Source organism: Coptis chinensis, chromosome 3 (genome assembly GCF_015680905.1).
Source record: "Coptis chinensis isolate HL-2020 chromosome 3, ASM1568090v1, whole genome shotgun sequence".
NCBI classification, from domain to species: domain Eukaryota; kingdom Viridiplantae; phylum Streptophyta; class Magnoliopsida; order Ranunculales; family Ranunculaceae; genus Coptis; species Coptis chinensis.
In genome coordinates this window covers 106949121-106971478 of record NC_141458.1, presented here as the reverse complement: position 1 = coordinate 106971478, position 22358 = coordinate 106949121, and the positions used below count along the sequence as shown (strand labels likewise).

Genomic DNA, 22358 nt, shown 5'->3' with positions numbered 1-22358 from the left:
ATCACCGCGATCGATAGATGAAGGAGGCAATAACCGGCAGAACGATTACGTCGATCTTCGAAATGCTCACCCCCATGACCGACCAGAGTCCCGCGTTCCTGCTCCTCTTGAAGATCAAAATATTTCTTCTCCAGCTCCTCTATCTCAGCACGGATGGCAAGATAAGCGACCTTCGCCTGCAGCGCGGTAGTTTTATACTTTTCAGCATAAGCATTTGCGGTCGCTACCTTCTTCTTCAGGTCACCCACCTCATGCCTCAGCCCGACCGCCTCATTGACAGCTGACGGTCTTCTCTAACGACTTGACCTTGCCTCTTTTTGTGTATGTAGATGGTGTATGGTCGTTGAACAAAACAGAAGCGTATCAAAACCTAATTATCCCTCAATAAGTAAAGAATGAGTAGGATATCGTTCCACTTTTAAGTGTATATTATGTGAAGGACAGGACTGGAAATGGGGTTTAAGGGATTAAAAACTATGATTGTAGAGATTATAGATTCTAATGCTAAACTAAATTAAATTAACTAAACTATTAGAATTTATAAAAGGGGGAATTCAAGATATTATAATCCACCAATACTTTTAATCTATGACCTTCGGCTTCATGGTTGTTCTTACAAGTAGACTACAATTAGGCAATCGAGCGAGTGCCGATCCCCTCTTGGCAGAAAACATCGTTAACAATTAACTCTACTTAAGGTTGTTCATATGTTTATGCTATTGATATCTTCTTTCTTTTTATGTAAGCTCGGGCAGTCATTCAATGTATTACTGAGAGTAACATCAAGGAGTACTTCCTAATAGGGCAGCCATTTAATGAATCGCCACTTAAGGCAAACACAAAGAATACTTCCCCTAGGCAGCCACTCCCTGAGCTACCCCTTCTAAGGCAACATAAAGAATACTTCCCTAACTCTAAATAACTATACTACTAGAAGAAAAGTAAAGAACACTAGCATGATATTAATATTGCAAAATATAAACCCTATTCTATACTTCCATCCCCTGGTGTGGGCAATGGAACTAATAACTAAAAACATAAATAACTAACCTAATTGAAGAACACCATGAACCAGAAGAATTATTAAACCTTAAGCACTGGCTTCATCTCCTCCCTTGAAGGAGAAGATTAGCCTTCCATATAGAAGGAAGAACACGAAGAACGAGAAGAAGAAGAATCGAAGAACATAAGACTAGAAAGACTAATTTATTAAGACTCAGCTAGTTAAAACCGATATTTTATTATTAATCTCTCTCTGCCTCAAGTTATGGAGACAAGAATATAAGTGAATTGGCAAATTACATGAGGCACTTAGGTTATCTATTTATAGAGGTTACAATGAGCTCTAGAAGCATTCCAAACCGTCATTTGTTTCCTAATACAAATAAACTTCTTTCAGAGTCCAACTTCGTCTCCAAAACTGAGAAGAAATTGGCTACAGTGTTGATCCATGTGTCTGGACGCTTGATCCATGCAACTGGATGCTTGATCCATACGTCCCAGATGCGTAAACATATTTTGTCTCTTCTTCTATATCCTTCTATCATCTTTTGCGGGCTTTGGTCCAAGCAACGAATCCTTTGGCCTTGGGCTTCCAAATAGGCTTTAAAATAGGTCCAAGTCGCATATTTAATAGCTCTAATTCCTTGGCTTTCCATGATTGTCCACGGGCTTCCCATGTGATCCTTAATACTTCGAATTGCTCTATTTTCTCTAATATTCCACAAAACTCTCTCTTTCACCTGTAGAATCATAAAACATAATTTACAAACACTATTAGTCCACTAAGATGGCTAAACAAGAGGTATAATCGAGGGTTAAATAGCACTTTTTGAGCACTTAGCAACAGCGTTACCAGTTCCGTCTTCAAAGAATCCAGTTCTTTCTTCTCGGATCGGGCCGACATCTCGAAGAATTAAGCTCGTTCCCTCACCTCGACCTCTGTTTTCTCCAAAAAATAACTGAAAGGGTCGTCTTCAACTTTCGGTACCCAAAGAATCAATCATGCGTAACTCACACAAGATATCACGCGTAACATCAAACAACAACATATAACACAATAAAGCAGACAAGTAATAACACAAAAGTTACTCACCGGCACATCAGCCTTTATCCATCCCCCTCGATTCAACTCCAAATTCCATCACATCCGTGTCTTTCCTATCACCGTCCAAAGATCATCCCTTCCAAAGAACAAGCGGCCTATCGGTGCGGACTTATAGTTACAATCCGACCTCCTCACATATCGTTTCTTACCAGTCACTTCATCTACATACATCAGGTTGCGCTCCAGCTCATCTTTCCCAGCACTGGAATGCCCCTTACCAGTCTCTTTCATACCAACCTTCCCCTTCATCTTGCCGGAAGTATCTCTAACAACCCTGGTCGGAGCGACCTCCGGGGCATCCTCACCCAGAACGCTGAAGTCGGGCATCGGCTTCGCTCTCGAGCTACGAGCCGCCCTTCACCACCCCCCAGTGCGGTCTCAGCTACCCTCGCAACCTTGGAAGGTCGAGACTCTGGGTCGTTACCCTTCCTCGTCGACAAGCGAGGTTTAGGGATTTCAAAGAGAGAGTCCTCCAAATCGAATCGGAGCGCCCCCTCTTGACCTTCCTAACTCTGCACCCAGACGCGACCAAAGACCTCCCCTCCGTCGCTTCACCCCAAGATTTGACCTCAGTTCTTATCTTCCCTAGTCACCAGATCATTCCTACGCTTTTCCATCATAGGCTTCCTTGACGTTCTCCCGCTCACCTTACCCCGCGCCCTGCTCTTTTGCACATCCCTCTTCTCCCTAATCGCAGGTCCTCCCCGTTCTTTAAAGAAACGCACGACTTCCGAAAGCTTCGCTTGTTTCTCAGCTCGAGTCAACCTAGTGAACTTCTCAATCACCTTTCGGCTCGTCTCCTTTTCTAAGGGGATATATGTACATACAACAAAACAGTAATATCAGTACAAGCTCAACTAATGCAAGATCAATATTCTCAGAGAGCGTACTGGTACCCACTAGTAAAGTCGCATATTTTATTTTCCACACTGAACCCTCTTGCACAATAGTTTCCAACAAGCAGAAATGGTCTTTTATCCCAAGACTCATTACTCACACCATCTAGAACGCTTGACAGCTTAGCTCGGGTTTGCAAGCTAAAGTTAAGTGACCGAGATCGCTTTAATGAGTAATGCTCAATAATATCAGCGACCTCTATCCGGTGTTCACCGTTGGCGTTCAGCAGGTCAAACACCTTGAACAACCGCCACATGTTACCTACAAACTGAATAGGCGCTTTTGCCACAGCGGTTCAAGAACTCACAAACCAGCTTTGAGAATGGTATCATCATATGCGCCCTCGATCAGCTGCCCCTCACAGATGATAACCCCATAGTTTGGTGGGGTATACCTATTGTTATAAACCAGAGCGTTCTGATCGGGCTCATGGATCTCCAGACCGCTTACAGTTATCCTATATTTTTTCCTTAAATAGGGGAACGCCCTCAAAGCATGTCTGTCCACAGCCCTAGGCGGTAGCCCGCTAGACGCCAACCCCTCATAGCGACCTGAAGTGCTCGCTTTATCACCCACAGACGCAGATCGAGCCTCATCTTCCCCACTTCCAGCCTCATCAACTGCTTCATCTTCATCACCACTCTCACTCACCCCACACACCGACTCATCCTTCTCTTCCTCCTCATCATCTCAACCAAGAGAAACTTCGTGAACCTCATGAGATCGCGTATCATCTGAGTCAGACATCTCTCCTTTCGCCCTAACAGTTCTAGCCACGAGTAACTAATCAAACATCCTAACAACTCTAGAACAAAAACTAAGCACGAAGCAAGAAGCAGGAGTTCAACAATGGTAGAAAACTAACCTGAAGGTTGTTGCGGTAGTGAAGTATTTTCTACAAGGCGAAGCAGCAAAGTGATGTTTCAAAAAAAATGCAAGCGTAATCTTTGAACAACCGCCCCTCCAGTTTCCAAGGCATCATGATTACACCCTAGCCCTAGCCGCACACGACTTCCAACAAAATGTCCTGTCTTTTCAAATCCGAAAAAAAATGGTCGACGTTTTCTACAACCGCCGATCCTCCTCTCACGTGTCGAACATCTACGCCCACCAGCTCACAAGATACCACAGATCGTTCTCCCTAGCTCGTTGGATATTTCCACATCTAGCATGATCCACACGCGCTACTATTTTCTCTCAGCAGGTCGCTTCCACGACTAGCACGCCCTACTGAGAGGGGGCTGTGTAAGGGAGTGATATCCTCCTTCAGGAATATCAGGCACGTACTCATCATGATGGAAATACCACACCGACCTGTGGAACCAGATCACGTCTACAAGCTAAGAGAACGATCTAGCACAGTTCGCGCCAGCACGCGAACTAGGCTATAACGTGACTCAGCTTACTTTCTAAAAGCAATCATGAACAGAGATGCACATGCACAAATCACTGCAACCGGCTACTGACCACTGCCATAAGCTACTTGCCCAGACTACTAATCCCCATCATTACAGCAGACCTATAAAGACAGTTCTCGCATGCCTCTTTAATCTAAACCCCACGTTTGTGGTACACTTTACACGTGGTGGGCGAGGATTCACTCTCAACATCTATAAATACCTCTCCTATGAACTACGCTAGACCTGATTCTTCTCTCCCCTCAGAATCGAGAGCAAGATCGTGGCGCGTTCGCTCCCAAGCCGAACTCGGTCCCTTCTATCATCCATTCTAGTTCCCATTCAACTGTATATGTAAAGAAAAGCTGAATCACACCTTTACAAGGGGATTTGCCGTTTATAACCAAACTAAATTATCCAAAAAATAAACAAAAAAGAGAACTTAAATTACAGTAGGAGAAATTAACGAGAAAGAATGCATATATATAACATAGTATTGAGAGACAAATTTTTTACTAGAACATGAATATAGTTTAGTATGGCAGTGGCGGCGGTGGACTAGTGGCGGTGGCAGTGGACTAGTGGCGGTGGCAGCCACTAATCTTATGTGAGTGAAGGAACTGAAGAATGGAGATGCAGTTGTAGCTTGCAAGGGTAAATTCGTCTTTATAAAAAATATCAGTAAATGGTTTTGAGTGGAAAGATGGGATTTAATGCCTTTGATAGTTGTGCCATTTGGTGACTTGGGCGTAAAATATATAGAGAGGATTCTATTAATGGTTGAAGGCGGGTAGGTTCCTTCAAAATTAAACTCAATAATAAAGGGACAGCTACTGAAAGTCGAAAACCCATGAACATAATTTCTTAAAACTTGGAAGCCACACGCAACTCTATAGATCTTGAAGAGGCAACGGTGATCTGTGTAATTTTAAGTTTTTAACAAAGTTTTTTTTCTTCATTAAACAGTAAGATAATCAGATAATGACTCAATTAATGACCTTACATTTATCATCTCACAGCAACTAAAAGCGCTGAACAAAAGAATGCCTCGAGCCCTCGACCTTACACGTGATTGGCATTTTTAGTGTCGTGTGCAATTTCATCCCGTCCCGAAATCAATATGTTTTAAGTAGTATTACCTCCCACTAACTAGATGAGTCAATTAGGATTAGATTTCCCTCTACTAGATAGGAAATTAAGTTCTTTTCTCCAAATACACACAAAAAAAAAACACGGCCAACTCAAGACCCTGATATCATTCTAGAGAGGACTCGAGATCTCTACAACTGGGTACAGAGATCATCTCTGTAACCGTTTGTTATCTCGCCGTTGATCCGAAACCGAAATGTATGTGTGTCTCGATACCTGTGTATGCGCTCCGAAATGTGTGTGTGTGCGGCTGTGCGCGCCGAGATATGAGATACATGTGTGTGTGGCAGTTACAGATGAACCAGTCTCTTCTAGAGATGGCTCTATGGTCAAGCTCTATGGTCAATTTTGTACTTAAAATGTTGGAAGTGTGGTCAGACAAAATCTATATGGAAGTTTTGGGTGGTTGAGATCGTGATGGTCCCAAAAACACAAGCAACAAAGTACATAAAAATAATTAAGGCAGACCAAAAAAATTGATTGATAAGAAATGAATGAAAAGATTATTTTGCCAACAAACGAAAACTCTTTAATACTCATTAGACAGTGGATAATGACCTTAGAATTTATCATCTCACTGCAGCTAAAAGCGATGAACAAAGAATGCCTCAACCTTATATCATCCCCGTCCCTAAATGAATCTGTTTAGAGGTTTTTTAAAGATATACATGTGTAGAAATATTCAAAATAAATGAATCATTTTAGAGATGGCTTCAGGCTTCCTATGATTTTTGTACCTAGGAAAAAGTTAGCAGTGGGTCCAAAGACAAAAAGCTGCACGTAAGTTGGGTGGATGAGAAGGAGATTAAACATTAAAACATCTTGATAAGCCCAAAGAATGAAGTGATGGATTAACTAACAAACTAAAACTCTTTAAAACTCATTATTTTATTCACCCAAAAAACCATCCAAATTCATATAGTCCACCTACCCATGCCCCTCATTCGTACCAGAAAAGTGAGATTTTAAGAAACATAAAAAAAAAAAAAAAAAAAATCAAGAAAGTGAATTGCATGTAAACAAAAAGATGGCAGCTGGGAATGGAATTATAGGAGGAGGAGGAAAATGGAGTAGATAGAGAAGCATGGAAAGCTCATGGAGCTATGGCTTTGGTACAAGTATTCAATGGAGGATATCATGTAATAACAAAAGTGGCTCTCAATGTTGGTATGAATCAAATTGTTTTCTGTGTCTACAGAGACCTTGTTGCTCTTTCTTTACTTGCCCCTGTCGCTTATTTTCGTGAAAAAAGGCTCAGATTGTCGTTGCCTATTAATCGACAACTTCTCTTATCTTTCTTCTACCTTGGATTGACTGGGTAAGACATATTTTCTCGTTGGTTGTTCTTGGATATTTTAATATTTTTTTTAGCTATATTGTGAATGTTTTAAGAAAATGCGTTCATTAGCTAGAGATTTATTAGACTGTATATGGAGGTAGTTTTGGTCGAAAAATTCCGATTAGTGTAGAGATTTTTTTCTTTGCATGCATCCATATGTCCGATGAAGTAACAAACTTGTATTAGTCAACCATAGGTAATATACTACTATTCATTTTACACTTGGATTTTTTTTTTTTTTTTTTGATTGGCAAGCCTGTTTTTAAATGAGATCAGTAACTCATAGATACCGCGGGGTTCAAACCCCAGACCTCTGGTATCATCACCCATGGAGAATTTTACCTACAATATTTCCAGAATTGTTATGGGCATTTTTGTGCAATGTATACGCTACATAAGACAAGTGGTTGTGGATCGAGTTTATGAATTGCATTGTTTGTATCTAGAATCTGAGTTTGATGGTGGTGGTGCTGTAATCTGAAATTTATATATGATGTTCTGACGAGTTTTGATTGGATGAATAGGATATTTGGCAACCAGCTTTTATTTCTTCTCGGTCTTAGCTACACAAATCCAAGTTATGCAGCTGCCGTACAGCCTGCAATACCAGTTTTTACCTTTTTACTGGCTGTACTCATGGGGTGAGTATTCTCTTATTTTATTTGTCAAATTATATAGTGGTCAATCAATAAATTAACAATATGCTCAGGCACTTCATTTTGGAATGTTTTATATGTAAAATTGGTAATTGTTAGTTGTGAAACGGACACTAAATTTTAAATAGTTCTTTAACACCATAATCATACCACTTCATCGGAGGGGTACCTTATATTGATCCTAGTGCTGGGGTTGTTATAATACCACTTTAGCACACCGATGTATTGAGAATTCTACTTCATTTGATGAAAGAAATGCCGTATAGTGTATTTTGAAACTTCCAATTGTTTTTCAGGCAGTGCCCAGTTAACGTAGGTGTGCTGTGTTTCCAGTCAATGGAATAGATAAGTCAATGATACTCCTCATTGTAGATGAACTGAGCTCCAAATTATAAATCAACTAATGCATGTGATTACGTCTACATTAAGCATTAAGTTGTTCATCTCTTTTAATTCATAAATTACATATGTAGTTTCTTGTCTTTGCAGTATAGAAGTGGTGAATCTGTTGAGATTTGATGGCCAGCTAAAGGTTGGAGGTACACTTGTTTGTGTCTCTGGAGCAATCTTGATGGTTTTATTCAGGGGTCCTGCTGTAATAGGGTTGAGTGAATTGGAGTTCATAGCAGAAAGTGAGATAATTGCTAAGGCTCAACCTGAACCAGCTGGATGGTTTATGTATGGCTTAATAAAATCTGGTCTTGATTTGTGGCACATTGGTGTGCTGTGCTTAATAGGGAACTGTTTTTTCATGGCAGCTTTTTTAAACTTACAGGTAATGATAACTATAATCCTGTGCATTAAGATTCTTGGAAATATTAGCTGAATCATGATCAATACTCAGGGTCTCATCATATGCATCACATGCCTTTTCACCTTTAATTTCATATTTCAACCTCTCTAGATGAATTAAGTTATTTTCGTTCTTGTGATGTTTAGAAAGTTGTAATGTACTTTTGTATTCATTTCTAGCAATTTAAAAGGCCTTTAATTGGGTTACTGTGTCTCATGTAATTTTAATCTGAACTCTTCAGGCTCCAATTTTGATGAAATATCCTGCCAGCCTATCAGTCACAGCATACTCGTATTTCTTTGGTGCTCTATTGATGGTTGTGACAGGATTAGTTTCAACCCGTGAGCTTGCAGAGTGGAGCTTGGATCGGTCTCAGATAATTGCTGTTTTATATTCTGTAAGTTTTTAAATAGTGTCTGATGCGGTGATGCCCATACTCTTTTAAAAAATTTCTTGAGCTGGATTTGCTTGGTATAATTAGAGTTCTTTAGCTGTACTCCATGGTCTAACCTGAGAATGCTTTGCTTCTTGCTTCAGTCGGTAGATCAACTATTCCTGATCTATACAATTTAAAGTCTTTTACCTTTTATAAGATGTAAGCATGTAATAAAACATTATTAGCAGTCTTAGATCCAGGTTTAAGACCATTATATGCTTTTGTTTGTCATAATTGCAACTGCTTGTGCTATGTGTTCGAGTAGTTAGTTCTTTCTCTCTTGTTTTTTTTTGGACAAGCAGAGGTTTTCTAGTAGTTTACCAGGTGCCTTGGTACCTCAACTTCTTGTCAGCAACATGCCAAGTTGCTGTGTTGAAACTTGAAAGAGGACTTAGCCCCCAGCAGCAAGTTGTGGAAAGAGTAGCTTATCGTGATTATGTGAGATTTTGAGTTGAGTTTCTTTCTTCAAGAGAAAGCAAAAAGTACTTGGTTGGGGCAGTTTATATTATTTTCTTATATCAATAATATTTGTAGAAAAACCTAATAATTGTATTTTCCTTTAGTTGCAGAAAAAATATAATATGTAAGGTATAGATAGATATTGGTCCATTGACTATTTCCATTATATTCTTTCTCACTTTTTCTGGGGAGGATTTTGTATGTTACCTCGTCCACTATTGGGATAGTCAGGACAGTTATGAGGTGTTATTAATTCCAATCGAGGGAGCAGGAGCTTGAAATGAAGAAGAAATATTAATATCCTTATTCTCCTTTTCATGTGATACAAAAGAAAGTACCTTATGTAGGGATCATTTTAATTTAGCCCCCCCCCCCCCAATCCAAGATCCAACGGCTTCGTGGATTTAAGGAGAGGGGGGAATGACTAAAAAGCCCTAATTTACTGTAGTTTCAGCGTTTAGGTGACCCCTTTTAGTTGGTAGTTTCGCCATTGTGATTGCACCCCATGAAACATATGTTAGTTTTATGGTGTAGAACTTAAAGGTAAAACTAGAACTTCCTACCTCTTTAAATAACCCTTGCCTCTGTCTATCAGATTCTTTTCATTTTTAATGTTTACAGATAGAAATGGGAAAAAAAAATCCTCTTGGTTTATCATGTAATTTCTATCTATGAATTTTTCGTACAATTGTTAGAAGGCCATTGGTATGAAAACTCGTAAGAACTTCTACTGCATGGTTCATTGCACCGTCTTCATTTCATTTTTCAGTTGAGCTCTGAAGAATCTTCCACAACTGTATTAATTGAAATTTAACCAATTTTTTTTCGTCCAGGGAGTGGTTGCATCAGCTATTAATTATGCACTCTTGACATGGTCCAATAAGATATTGGGACCTGCACTAGTCGCCCTGTATAATCCACTTCAACCTGCTGCATCTTCTATTCTATCAAGAATTTTTCTCGGAAGTCCTATTTATCTTGGAAGGTATTAGCCGAAATCCTTGTGTTATCATGATTATGCATATGCTAATATTTACGAGAACGATATTGATAAAACAAAATCACGACTACTTTGATAAACCTTCTCGATTCGTCTTCACCATTTGACAAAAGATCATTCTTAAGGAGCATTATGTGCTGTTTAGTTAGGCAATCAGCCTCGGTTTTTCTATTGATATGCATTTAGCCGTTTTGACTGCATGTGTCATTTATCAAACCGAAGACACACTGCTATATCCCACAAACACGAGCAGTTGGACTTGGTACCCTTCTGAAGCCGAAAATGGATATTTCAAAACGTTGTATCTTACGCTGTCAGCTTTGCAAGTTCTTGAAAAACTAAGCATCATATCTTAAATGATTGCCACACAGACATTGTTGTGCTAACGTTATGTATTTTTTATACTTGCACAGCATTATAGGAGGAGTTCTAATAATTGCTGGTCTTTATATGGTCACTTGGGCAACCTACAGAGAAAGAAGATTGGCAATTACCTACTTAAATCGGGACTCTGAACCCCTTCTTCACAGGGATCCCCCAATTGGCAAGGCTCCGTACCAGAAAGGACACATTTTCTCAGGGTCCTCCACCACATTACCCAAGAGCCTGGATTGATGTATTATTATAGATTACTAAAAAATACTTCAGATAAATGTACCAAATTGCAGTTTAGATAATTGTACCAAATTGCATGTTTAGAACAGAAAATAGCGCCATTTATCCCAGTTTGCCATCATGAAGCATGGGATTCATCCCGCTCAACAGAGAGCATGCTATATTACAATCCTTTTCTCCCTTTTAACTATGGTTTTTATTGAGCTTTTTAGACACCCCAACCCCCAGACAATTTATAATTGGGAATTAGACATAACTCGCTGCTCTAATTTTCTTTAGACATGCCCCCCAGTTTACGTTTGATGCTGGTCAATTGGGTTTGACTCTCATTGACCGTTAGTCCAGGTTTTCTAATTTTTTCAATAAAATAATAATAATAATAATCTAAAACTCTCATAATGAAATGCCAAATATGCTCTCAATACTCAATAGCCATCAAATACATATATTAAAATTTTAAACATTCGTTTAGTGCGTTCATTGGTTCATATACTTGTTAAATAATATAATAGAAATACTTGATTTTAAATAGCAAATTGGGTTGACTGTGTTTTTTTTTGTATTTTGGGGGAAGACTAATTTTCATCTAGGGGGAGGGGGATCCTAAATAAACCAAAAGATCCAATTTCCAATTTTAATCATAGTCTAGGACAGTTGGGTTTTGAAACCATTGATAAAGACATTTTTTGGTTTATAATTACTAGAAAAACCAGATTTCATGTTTTAATTATTAATAAGGACATATTTAACTTTTTTTTTTTTTTTTACTCTTTCCAGTTTTACCTTTTTATATTTGATATGTATTGACGTCTGTGCATACTTCGCATACCCAGAGGTGATATGCATTAACACTTGTGCATACTATTTTCTTTGTGATGTTTGATATGCACTAATGTCTGTGCATACCAAGAGGTAGTATGCATTGACACTTGTGCATATCAAATATCACCCTCATTTTTTTGTAATGTTTGATATGCACTGACATCTGTGCTTACCTCGCATACCAAGAAGAGGTATGCACTGACACTTGTGCATACCAAGAAGTGGTGGTATGGTATGCACTGACACTTATGCATACCATTTTCTTTGTGATGTTTGATATATATTGACGTCTGTGCATATCTAAGATGGTATCCATCGATACTTGTGCATACCAGGGTACTATTGTCTTTTTCGGACAAAAATCAACTATTGTTGTTGAGAGTGTTTTTGAAATGAGCGTGGGTTTTTTGGTTCGTTATTTTGAAATTTTGTCCTTTTCAGTTTTGTCCCCAACTCGTTAACCCTTTTATTTTCTGTTTCCACCGGTTTTCGCCTAGAATTTTTGAACTTGACCCAAACAGAGAATGTATGTGTTCTCACTGTTTCTTTCTTCGATTGTCATAAAGTGACAAAATGTTGAATAGACTGCCAGAGAAATCTCAAGTTTCTTATGGGATGGAGTCCAAAGTAAGTGACATATAATAGTAAACTTGTGCATACCAAGAAGTGGTGGTATGGTATGCACTGACACTTATGCATACCATTTTCTTTGTGATGTTTGATATGTATTGACGTCTGTGCATATCTAAGATGGTATCCACCAATACTTGTGCATACCAGGGTACTATTGTCTTTTTCGGACAAAAATCAACTATTATTGTTGAGAGTGTTTTTGAAATGAGGTGTGGGTTTTTTGGTCGTTATCTTGGAATTTTGTCCTTTTCAGTTTTGTCCCCAACTCGTTAACCTTTTTATTTTCTGTTCCCGCCGGTTTTCACCTAGAACTTTTGAACTTGACCCAAACAGAGAATGTATGTGTTCTCACTGTTTCTTTCTCCGGAATGATTGTCATAAAGTGACAAAACGTTGAACAGACTGCCAGAGAAATCTCAAGTTTCTTATGGGATGGAGTCCAAAGTAATGGCAAATTAGCATCACGAAACGAGGATCCTTCCTTTCGGTTTGTTCGCGTCACTCTTCCTTGTCAGATCACCCATATAGGCAGGAAAGAGGAATTGTAGAATCTCTTCTTCTTCTAAAATAATCCAAAAGAACCATTTGTGCACCGAAGATCGATATGTTTATTTCCTTATAATGGAAAACAAATTGGATGTTTTTGTGCTGCCTTTCATCTGGTGGTAAGTGCGTGGTATATTCACTTCATTGCTTATTTTATGTATGAGCTACGTCCAAATACAAAAGCTTGTTTCAGACTTCCAGCCCAGGCCAATACAATACAATAAAGGGTTAACCAATATTACCCCCCACTAGATGAGCCAATTAGGATTCCCCCCTCACTAGATGGGAAATTAGGGTCTCCCCCCTAAATACACACAAAAAAAAAGTCAAAGTGAGTTGACCGATTTTTTTTTTGTGTGTATTTACGGGGGAGACCCTAATTTCCCATCTAGGGGATCCTAATTGGCTCATCTAGTAGGGGGGTAACACTAGTTCACCCCTACAATAAACGTGTACGTGCAAAACAGAGAGAAAATGCAATCCTCAGGTTTTGAGTGATCGTGCAAAATAAATCAATTTGCTGCCCAGGTAAGCTGTGCATAGAGTTAGAGCATCTTTAATGGTGAGACTTGAAAAACACCAAATATTTTGAGCAAATAAACACCAAACCAAATAAACACCAAACATTTTTAGCCCATACATCAAAGATTCGACATCAAATCCCGCTATTTTAGGTACATCGCGCGAAAAGGCCCACGCTGCTTTCAGAATAGTTCAGGATCCTCTCAGGGGAAGAGTCCTATAAAGATTGTCTATAATACGGATCATGTTCCCATCTCACCTGACCTCTCAAAAGGGGAGAAAGGTAATGATAATAAAGAAGCATGTGGAAGTTAGGAAAGGAAGATTTTTGTAAGTTTCAAAAACAAGAGGAAAGATTATGGTTTTGTTGAGGAAGAGGATACAGTAAAGGGAAAGAGGTTGAGAACCCAATATCTTATAGATTGGGATATAGGAGGAAAAGAAATCATGTCAAGTTCTGATGGTGATGGTTCTATGGGAGTCACTCCTCCTTCTGAGTCAAACAAGAGTGATTCCATTAGCAAGGATTCAATTAAGTAACCCAAGTGTCTTTTCTTATGGTCCAGGAGACTCTGATTCTAGGAGTTCAAAAAGTTTGGATTCAGCAAATTCTGGTTTAAAAGGTTGTGAAAGCTTTGAGTCTCATGACTTTGCCTCTAAAGGTTCTGGGTCTCCTAGTTCTAGTTCTCAAGGTTTTGGTGGTAATGCTTATGGGGTTGATGGTTCACAAGGTTCTGGTTCTTATGACTCTGGCTTTAATACTTCAGATTTGAATGCTGATACTTCTAGTTCTGGGGGTTCTTATGGTTCAAATGGTCTCTCTCTCTCTGATGCTGAGTCTGATGGTTTTAATAATTTATCTGGTTATTCTGGTCCTGGCACTTCCAGCTCTGAGGGACTCAATGTGGTTGCTTCTAACAATTCAGAAGGGTTCGCGGTGACTGACCCATTTCAATTACCTCTAGAACCATGACGACAACTGCATGGAATTGTCGGGGAATTGGTTCGACTTCAACAATGGTAGCACTTAAGAACCTTATTTTGGTTTCAGACCCTGATATAATATGTTTATCTGAAACCAAAGCAACAGATGAAAAAAAGATGGAGTTAGTTAGTCAGCAAATCAAGTACACTGGCAAATGTATAGTACCTGCAGCTGGCATTAGTGGTGGTCTGGCTGTTTTCTGGAAGGATAATATTCAGCTAGAGATTTTTGGAGCTACACCTAACCATATTATAGGTAAACTCTCCAATTACCATGCTTCTTTTGATTGGTTCTTTTCTTTTATATATGATGAGCCTCTTTCTTACAAGAGGAAAAGAGTCTGGGATGAATTGCATGACATCTCTCTGCTTATCCCTGGGTCTTGGATTCTTTTTGGTGATTTCAATTCCATTTCATCACCCTTGGAAAAAGTAGGAGGTAATGGTAATCAATATAGAAATATGAATTCTTTTAATGATTTTATTAATGATCTAGGTGATGTATCTTGTTGGCAGAAGCTTCAACAATAAATAAACATCAATAAGATTTAATAAAACAAACACCTAAATCTAGGGTTTAAACCTTCAAACATGAAGAACAATTCACAAAAAATTAATAATCAATAATAATCATCTAACAATGAAAGCCTAGATGCCTTTATATAAGAAAATAACTACTAAACCTAATTGGAAACCAAATAGGAAATCATTCTAAATCCTAACCCTAATTCAATTAGGAGACCAAATAAAATATAAACTATTAATTATTAATTAATACATGCTCATGCATCATACTCCCCTGCTTGAAAGACACTCATCCTCGAGTTTGTTGTCTTGAAAATCTTCAAACCCGCAAAAGTTCTTCATAATCGAATACGGCACCCTCCCCGGGTTGCAGAAAATTCGTCCTCGAATTTTGGCTTTGTATTGACTCACAAAAGTAATCATACACCACGATTTCATGTTCACGTCATCCAAAATATTCTATTGGAAAGAAATTTGAGACTGACATCCATGAAATATGCACTGATTTCCTTTATACTTCCATGGAGAAAAAGGCACCACTAGATTAGAAATGAATGGATCCACGTAAGAATCTTGGGATAAAGTCATATCACCAAAAAACATGCTTTTGACATACGAAAATAAAGCATCTATCGAAAACACTAGGCTGTGACTTTCAGGCAGACAAGTTTCCAAAGAATGAAAGTTTTGACATCTCATACTATTCCAAACAACCTGCTTCAATTCCATTGCTTTGGCTACTCTAATCTGTTTATTTTGTATCATCTAGTCCAATGGAAAATTAAATTCAACACCATTACTTGTAGAGAATCTAGACTGCATCAGACTTTCTTCTTTTCTAACCAAAGCCTTTGGTACACATTGAACTACTTCATCTGATTCACACTCTCGCAAAGATATGCGCTTGGATGCCGGGACTCCTACCTTGTCTTTATCTATGTTGTTCCCACTTTCTTTTTGTTTGTCAATAGATGTATAGATATCAACTGGAATTCAGAAAGAAGAAGTGGGTAGAGTGGGACAAAGTGGATGAACAGTAGCAACCATATCATTTGAACTGAAGTGTCACACCGATGGCTGATGGTTTTGATGCTTGGTTGTCTCTTAACTTTATTCTCAAAATCTTGTTTCTCACGAACTGGAGCAGATGGTGGTGGGTGCTGATTTACAAACTCCCCTGCTTGAAACAAAAGATGTTGATGTTGTCGCTCTCTTTCATAGTCAGGTGGTGGAGGAACTTCCCAAGCAGGATCCAAACGACTATTTTTTCTTTCTTTAGATGATTTACCAAGTTGATCAGGAAGAGAAGGTTGGGGAGCTTGCCTAACCAACAAAGGTAAAATTTTTTTGTGGTGGTGGTAGTGACAATTTTTAAGAGGGGAAACATTATCTCTCTTTGTGTGGTCGGAATCAGAATCATACATCGATTCGTGGGAGAAAAATTCGCATATCTTCTCTGACTTGAATTTTTGCCTCAAACTAATAGCCTGTGATGGAGGAGGGGAAGGAGATTCATACCTTCTTGATGAGTAAAACTCTCGTGGCGGCTGCAATCCATATCGTAAGTTCTCCCATAATTGTGATCGGCATAGGACTTCGACCCATGGAAACTTTGATGATCGGGCGGCGGCGATGACTCTCTTCTACTTCTCCTACGATACTCCATGACAATTAACCAAGAAAATTGACGATTTTTTTTCCCCCCACAGTGAATAGTGTTCGGTGAACAGTAACTCGCGATAAACAATGTTTCGGTGAACAGTACTCGTGAACAATGTTTTCTTTAAAAAAAATTCCCAAAAATCAATTGGCTCTTGATACTAATGTATCTTGTTGGCGGAAGCTTCAACAATGGATGAACATCAATAAGATTTAATAACACAAACACCTAAATCTAGGGTTTAAACCTTCAAACATGAGAACAATTCACAAAGAATTAATAATCAATAATAATCATCTAACAATGAAGGCCTAGATGCCTTTATATAAGAAAACAACTACTAAACCTAATTGGAAACCAAATAGGAAACCATCCTAAATCCTAATCCTAATTCAATTAGAAGACCAAATAAAATATAAACTATTAATTATTAATTAATACATGCTCATGCATCACTAGGTCTCATTGATTTAGGTTTTAAAGGTTTCAAGTTCACTTGGTCAAATAAAAGATTATTTGGTAATCATATTTTAGAGAGGTTGGATAGAGCTCTTTCCACCCCAGATTGGCTCGAGTTGTTTCCTCTTTCCCTCATTCAAAATATCACTATTATTTCCTCTGATCATCTTTCTATTTCTATTAATCTTAATCATTCCTTATAAAAAATGAAAAAATCTTTTAGATTTTTTGAGATGTGGACTAAGGAACCTTCATGCAATGATACTATTGATTTGGCTTGGAATGATATCTCTGGAGGAGATTGCTCTGGTTCTCCTGCTTTGTCTATTTTTAATAGACTGAAAAATACCATTAAAAAGCTTCAGAAATGGAATGTGGAGGTTTTTGGGGATGTGGTACTAAAGATCAAGAATGTTAGAAGGGATTTGGATAAAATCTTATATGATGATCTGGAGACTGATGAGAATTACAACAAGTTTCTTTCCCTTCAAAATAATTTGGAGGATCTTTTGGATAAGGAAGCTAGTTTTTGAAAACAAAAAGCCACTTCAAATTGGGTGAAGGATGCTGGAAGGAATACTAGATAATTTCATCTATCCACTATTTACAGAAGAAGAAAGAATAGCATTGAAAAACTTAGGAATAATGATATGGGCTGGGACTCAGAGGTTGAGGTTGTAGGGCTCAACATAAACTCTTATTTCAAAAATATCTTCTCTTCTGATGAGCCTCCTATCAATCATGATATCATGAATCTCTTTGAACCATGTATTACATCTAATGAGAATATTCTTCTTACAAGAACCCCCATTGATGATTATATTTGGGTCACCATTAAAAGTATGGGTGCCCTTAAAGTCCCTGGTCTTGATGGATTTCAGGGTATCTTTTATCAAAAATATTGGGATATTGTTTACTCTGAGATCTCTCAAGCTGTTAAATTTTTCTTCACCTTTTCCAGCTTACCGCTTGCCTAAATGAAACTTTCATCACTCTCATTCCTAAATTAGCTAATCCTGAACACATCACTAAATTTAGGCCTATCAGTCTTTGTAACTTATCCTATAAAATCATTTCTAAGATCATGTCCACCAGGCTCAAACCCCTCCTTCATAAATTCATCTCTCCTCTTCAAGGTGCTTATGTCAAGGGAAGGTCTATTGGGGATAATACTGGACTGACAAGTGAGATTTTATTTAATATGAGAAAGATGAAAAAACAGAAGCAAGGATGGATGGCTATCAAGTTAGATATGGCCAAAGCATTTGATAGAGTAGAATGGAGCTTTGTTTATCAGATTTTGGAAAAACTTAGTTTTTCTGCCAAATGGAGGAAAATGATTCAACAATGCCTTAGTACAGTTTCTTATAATATACTTCTCAATGGCTCTTCTCTAGAAAAATTTTATCCAGAGAGAGGAGTAAGATAGGGGGACGACGACCTTCTGCCCCCTTACTTGTTCATCATTGTGGTAGAGGCCTTGTCAAGACTCATTGCTCAAGGCGAAGGTTCCAATCTGATTTCTGGGATCAAAATAAGAAGGAAGGCCCCTGGTATCAGCCATCTTTTCTATGCAGATGACTCAATTATCTTTTGTAAGGCATATACTCAGCAATCAGACAACATGATGAATCTCTTTAACACTTACTGTGAAGCCTCTGGTCAAACATTAAATTTTGATAAATCCAGGGCCTATTTCAATGGGAATGTGGCTATAAGTACTCAAAAGAGCATTATGAAAAAAATGGAAGATGAGAAAGTTTGATGATAAAGAGATCTACTTGGGAGTTCTAATTCTCTTAAGTAAGAAGAAAAGTGAAGATTTTGAGTACTTGATACAGAATGTTCAAAGAAAGATTTTTGGTTGGAAAGCTAAAGTTCTATCTCTCTCTGGTAGAACTACTCTCATCAAGTCTGTAGCCCAAGCTATGCCTATATATGCAATGAGTACTTATCTTCTCCCATACAAGATTACTGATAAGCCGGATCAGCTGAATAGGAATTTTTGGTGGAATGGCTCAGTTAACTCTCACTCTTATCACACCATCAGTTGGGATTTTCTTTGTAGAAGCAAGTCAAATGGTGGTTTGGGCTTTAGGAAATCAAAGGAAATAAATCAAGCTCTTATCAGTAAACACTGTTGGAGAATGTTGAAGGATGAGATTTCTAAATGGGCTCTTCTTTTTAAGAAAACTTATCCAAATTGACAAAAGATGATTGAGATGGATATTTTACCTAGGGATACTTCTTATTTCTTTAGAGTCATCATTAGAACTATGAAGGAAATCAAAGGAGGCTTTTTATGGAATATTGGAGATGGCTCTTCCATCTCTATCTTTAATGATCCTTGGCTTCTTTTTATGGGAAAGCCTCTTATCCTAAAAGAATTGCTAGATCCTGGGTCTGATCTTCTTCACCTTAAGGTCAATTCCCTTTTTTCCCTTGCCCTTCCTACTTGGAATCAAAATAGATTAGGAGATTTGTTTCCCTGTCAGATTATTCAATCCATTAATAGAGTTCATATCAAACCTTCAAACCTTCATGACCAAATTATCTGGCCTTATGCAAAGAATGGGAACATTTCTATCAGATTAACTTATATCTTCCTATCTAAGCAAGATAATCACTCTTTCTCCTCTTATTTCAATCCCCTGATTGTTAAAAAAATGTGGAAACTAAAGATAGATGCTGCTACACAGCTATTTATCTGGAAACTTTACTCTGGGGGTCTCCCTACTGGTGATGTTCTTCACAAATGTAAATTTAAAGGGGATATCACTTGCTCCTTTTGCCAGAAATGTATTGATACAACATTACATGCTCTCTTTTCCTGTTATTGGGTGAAGCTGATGTAGAATGTCTCTAATGCTATGTTGAATATTAGCTCTCATGATGATTGGGAAGGAAAAGATTGGCTTAATCTTTTTATCAATTGGTGTTTTGATAAGGATGAAGACATAAGCAGAAGGGGTTATTTCTGTATTCAATTCATTTATGAACTTCGGTTGACAAGAAACAAGGCTCGAATGGAGCAGAAACCTATTAACACAAAACTCATTATGAACTTATCTGAGTTGAAAAGAGATAGGAATCACTCTGCTTTTTTTAACTTGTTCTCCTTCTGGGAATATAGCCCATGCATCACAACCTTTATGTTTTAACTTTAATACCTTGTCTTCTCCATCTGTTCCATGGGTTAAAGTTAACTTTGATGATGCTTTTGACAGATCTCATTATAGTGGTGCAGCAGGTGCTATTGCTAGAGATTCAGAAGGGGTGATACTTGGTGCTGCTTTTAGGAGATTTTTTACAAATGATCCTGAACAAGCAGAGGGAATTGGAACTGAGGTAGCAGTTCTTTTGGTTTTAAGGCTTCAGCTTAACTCAGTGATCTTTGAAGGAGATTGTCCGACTTTGATCTCTGCTTTTAAAGCTTGTAATAGTTCTCTCTTAGGATAGAACTTTTTTCTGTCTTTCAGTATGTTTCCTCTTTAGTTACTGGAGTTGAGAGTCATGTTTTCAGTTGGGTTTGTCGTGTTGGGAATGGCTTAGCTTATGTGATTGCGTCTTGGGCCTCAAAACAAAATCCTGGTAGTCACCCATATTTTGAATATGTAAATTCTTTCTTGTCTTTAATATAATAGGGGATGGTATTATCGAAAAAAAACTATACATATATTCAGTTCATTGCTTATTTTATGTAGGCAATGTCCAAGTACAAAAGCTTTGTTTGTTTCAGACTTTCAACTTTGAGGTAAATTCCTAAAAGTGTACGACGCAAGGCCAATGCAATGTCCAGGTATGGAGTGCTCGTGCAAAAGTGCAAAACAAAGCAATTTGCTACCCAAGTAAACTGTGCTGAGAGTTCTATTATAAGAGATACAATCCATAACCTACATCTAGCGGGAGATCTGAGGTTGATCTGGCGTGGGTGAAGCGTCTCCAGATTTTGAGCACGTTCCAGCACCCCGTTCACGTCCCAACCTAGTGCTGCGAGTCTAAAAATATGATCGAATGAAAATAGCAACCACAAGAATTTTGTTTTCTGTATTGCCAAAAAGTAATTCATTAACTTATTACAAAACAAAACATGAGAAAACAAAATTACAGGTTAATTTTCAAAGCCTTGCAGCGACAACCACCTTCTCAACCAAGCCAAGAACAGGCAACACCTCTTTAAACACACTCTTCCTAATCTCCCTATAAACCTCTCCATTCCACTTCCTCACCCCTAACTTCTCCCCCAGGCTCAATGCAGCCTCAACAGTCTTCTCCGCATTATCATGTGCTGAATCAATAATCCCCATCTTAACCCCCTCCTCACCTCTAATCTTCACCCCCTGCAACACCATATCTCTCAAATTCCTCGGCGACCCAATCTTCGCTCTCAACATTGCCGTAAAATAATCGGCAAATGTCAACCCAATATCAACTTCACTCATATACAAAACTCCCCTATCTTTTCTCATCAGTACATAATCATGAGCAATTGCGAGAACAAAGCCCGCTGCCGCGGCGTGACCGGTTACGGCTGCGATTGTTGGAAGTGGGAGTGAAATTAGATCAGCGAGAAGTGATCTGAATTCAAATACCATTTCATTGAGGCGATCGACATTGGATTGGACCGAAGCGAGATCGAGACCGTTGGAGAAGAATTTGCCTTGGGCTGTTGTGATTAGAACTGATCCTGGTTTGGCTTCGGACCGGATTTGGGTTAGTAAGGTTCGGATTTGGGTTATGAATGTTGGGTTGAGTCGGTGTTCTGTTTCTCCGGTTAAGGTTAAGAGGAAGATATTGCCGCGGGTTTCTAACGTGCACATGGTGTTATTATGGTTTGAGACTTTCAGGTGCTTCCATGAAAGCCAATTGAGAAGACTTTATGCTGGCAGACAAGGCTCAGTGGTTTGCATGCGTGCTAACTCCACAGGTACGGGTGTATGCAACCCCGTAACTATTGATCACCACGATTAAAGGAAGAAATTGTTTCAGATCAAGGCCGGGCTATATGGATTCCTAAAGGCAAATATAATACCCCAATCACCAAAATATGTTTCTAATAGGGCTGCTAAAAGACTTCTAAATTTGGAAAGAGCCATAAACCTAACCAAAGTTTTAACTTTCGCTAGCTACTGCTATAATAAGTTTCGAGAGACGGACGACACAATTTCTGCCGTCCGTGTGTTAAATTTCGACGGACGGTAGAAACTGTGCGGCCTGTCTAAAAAAATTCAACTTAAGTTTGCAACTAATGGACGGACGGCAGAAACGGTATCTTTTTAGGGTTAACTAGTATTACCCTCTATTAGATGAGCCAATTAGGATTTCCCCAACTATATGGGGATATTAGGGTTTTTTCCTG

General features: G+C 38.5%; 3 protein-coding genes across 3 annotated transcripts; 2 read left to right on the top strand and 1 right to left on the bottom strand.

The window, feature by feature from the left end:
• Window positions 1–6243: 6243 nt before the first annotated feature.
• On the top strand, window positions 6244–10941 carry LOC147512671 (WAT1-related protein At4g19185-like). Its single transcript, XM_086595701.1, has 6 exons — window positions 6244–6868; window positions 7414–7530; window positions 8035–8320; window positions 8580–8735; window positions 10067–10218; window positions 10647–10941. The coding sequence occupies exons 1-6, from the start codon at window positions 6654–6656 to the stop codon at window positions 10846–10848; spliced, it is 1128 nt and encodes a 375-aa protein (XP_086451827.1). The 5' UTR covers window positions 6244–6653; the 3' UTR covers window positions 10849–10941.
• Window positions 10942–14340: 3399 nt separating this feature from the next.
• Window positions 14341–17532, top strand: LOC147512670 (uncharacterized). The gene is made up of 3 exons (XM_086598765.1): window positions 14341–14794; window positions 17000–17078; window positions 17223–17532. Exons 1-3 carry the CDS (start codon window positions 14341–14343, stop codon window positions 17530–17532), a joined length of 843 nt encoding a protein of 280 aa, XP_086454891.1.
• A 3503-nt stretch (window positions 17533–21035) lies between these two features.
• Window positions 21036–21964, bottom strand: LOC147512669 (enoyl-CoA delta isomerase 2, peroxisomal-like). Its single transcript, XM_086595700.1, has one exon. The coding sequence runs from the start codon at window positions 21817–21819 to the stop codon at window positions 21118–21120; it is 702 nt and encodes a 233-aa protein (XP_086451826.1). The 5' UTR covers window positions 21820–21964; the 3' UTR covers window positions 21036–21117.
• Between the last annotated feature and the right edge of the window lie 394 nt (window positions 21965–22358).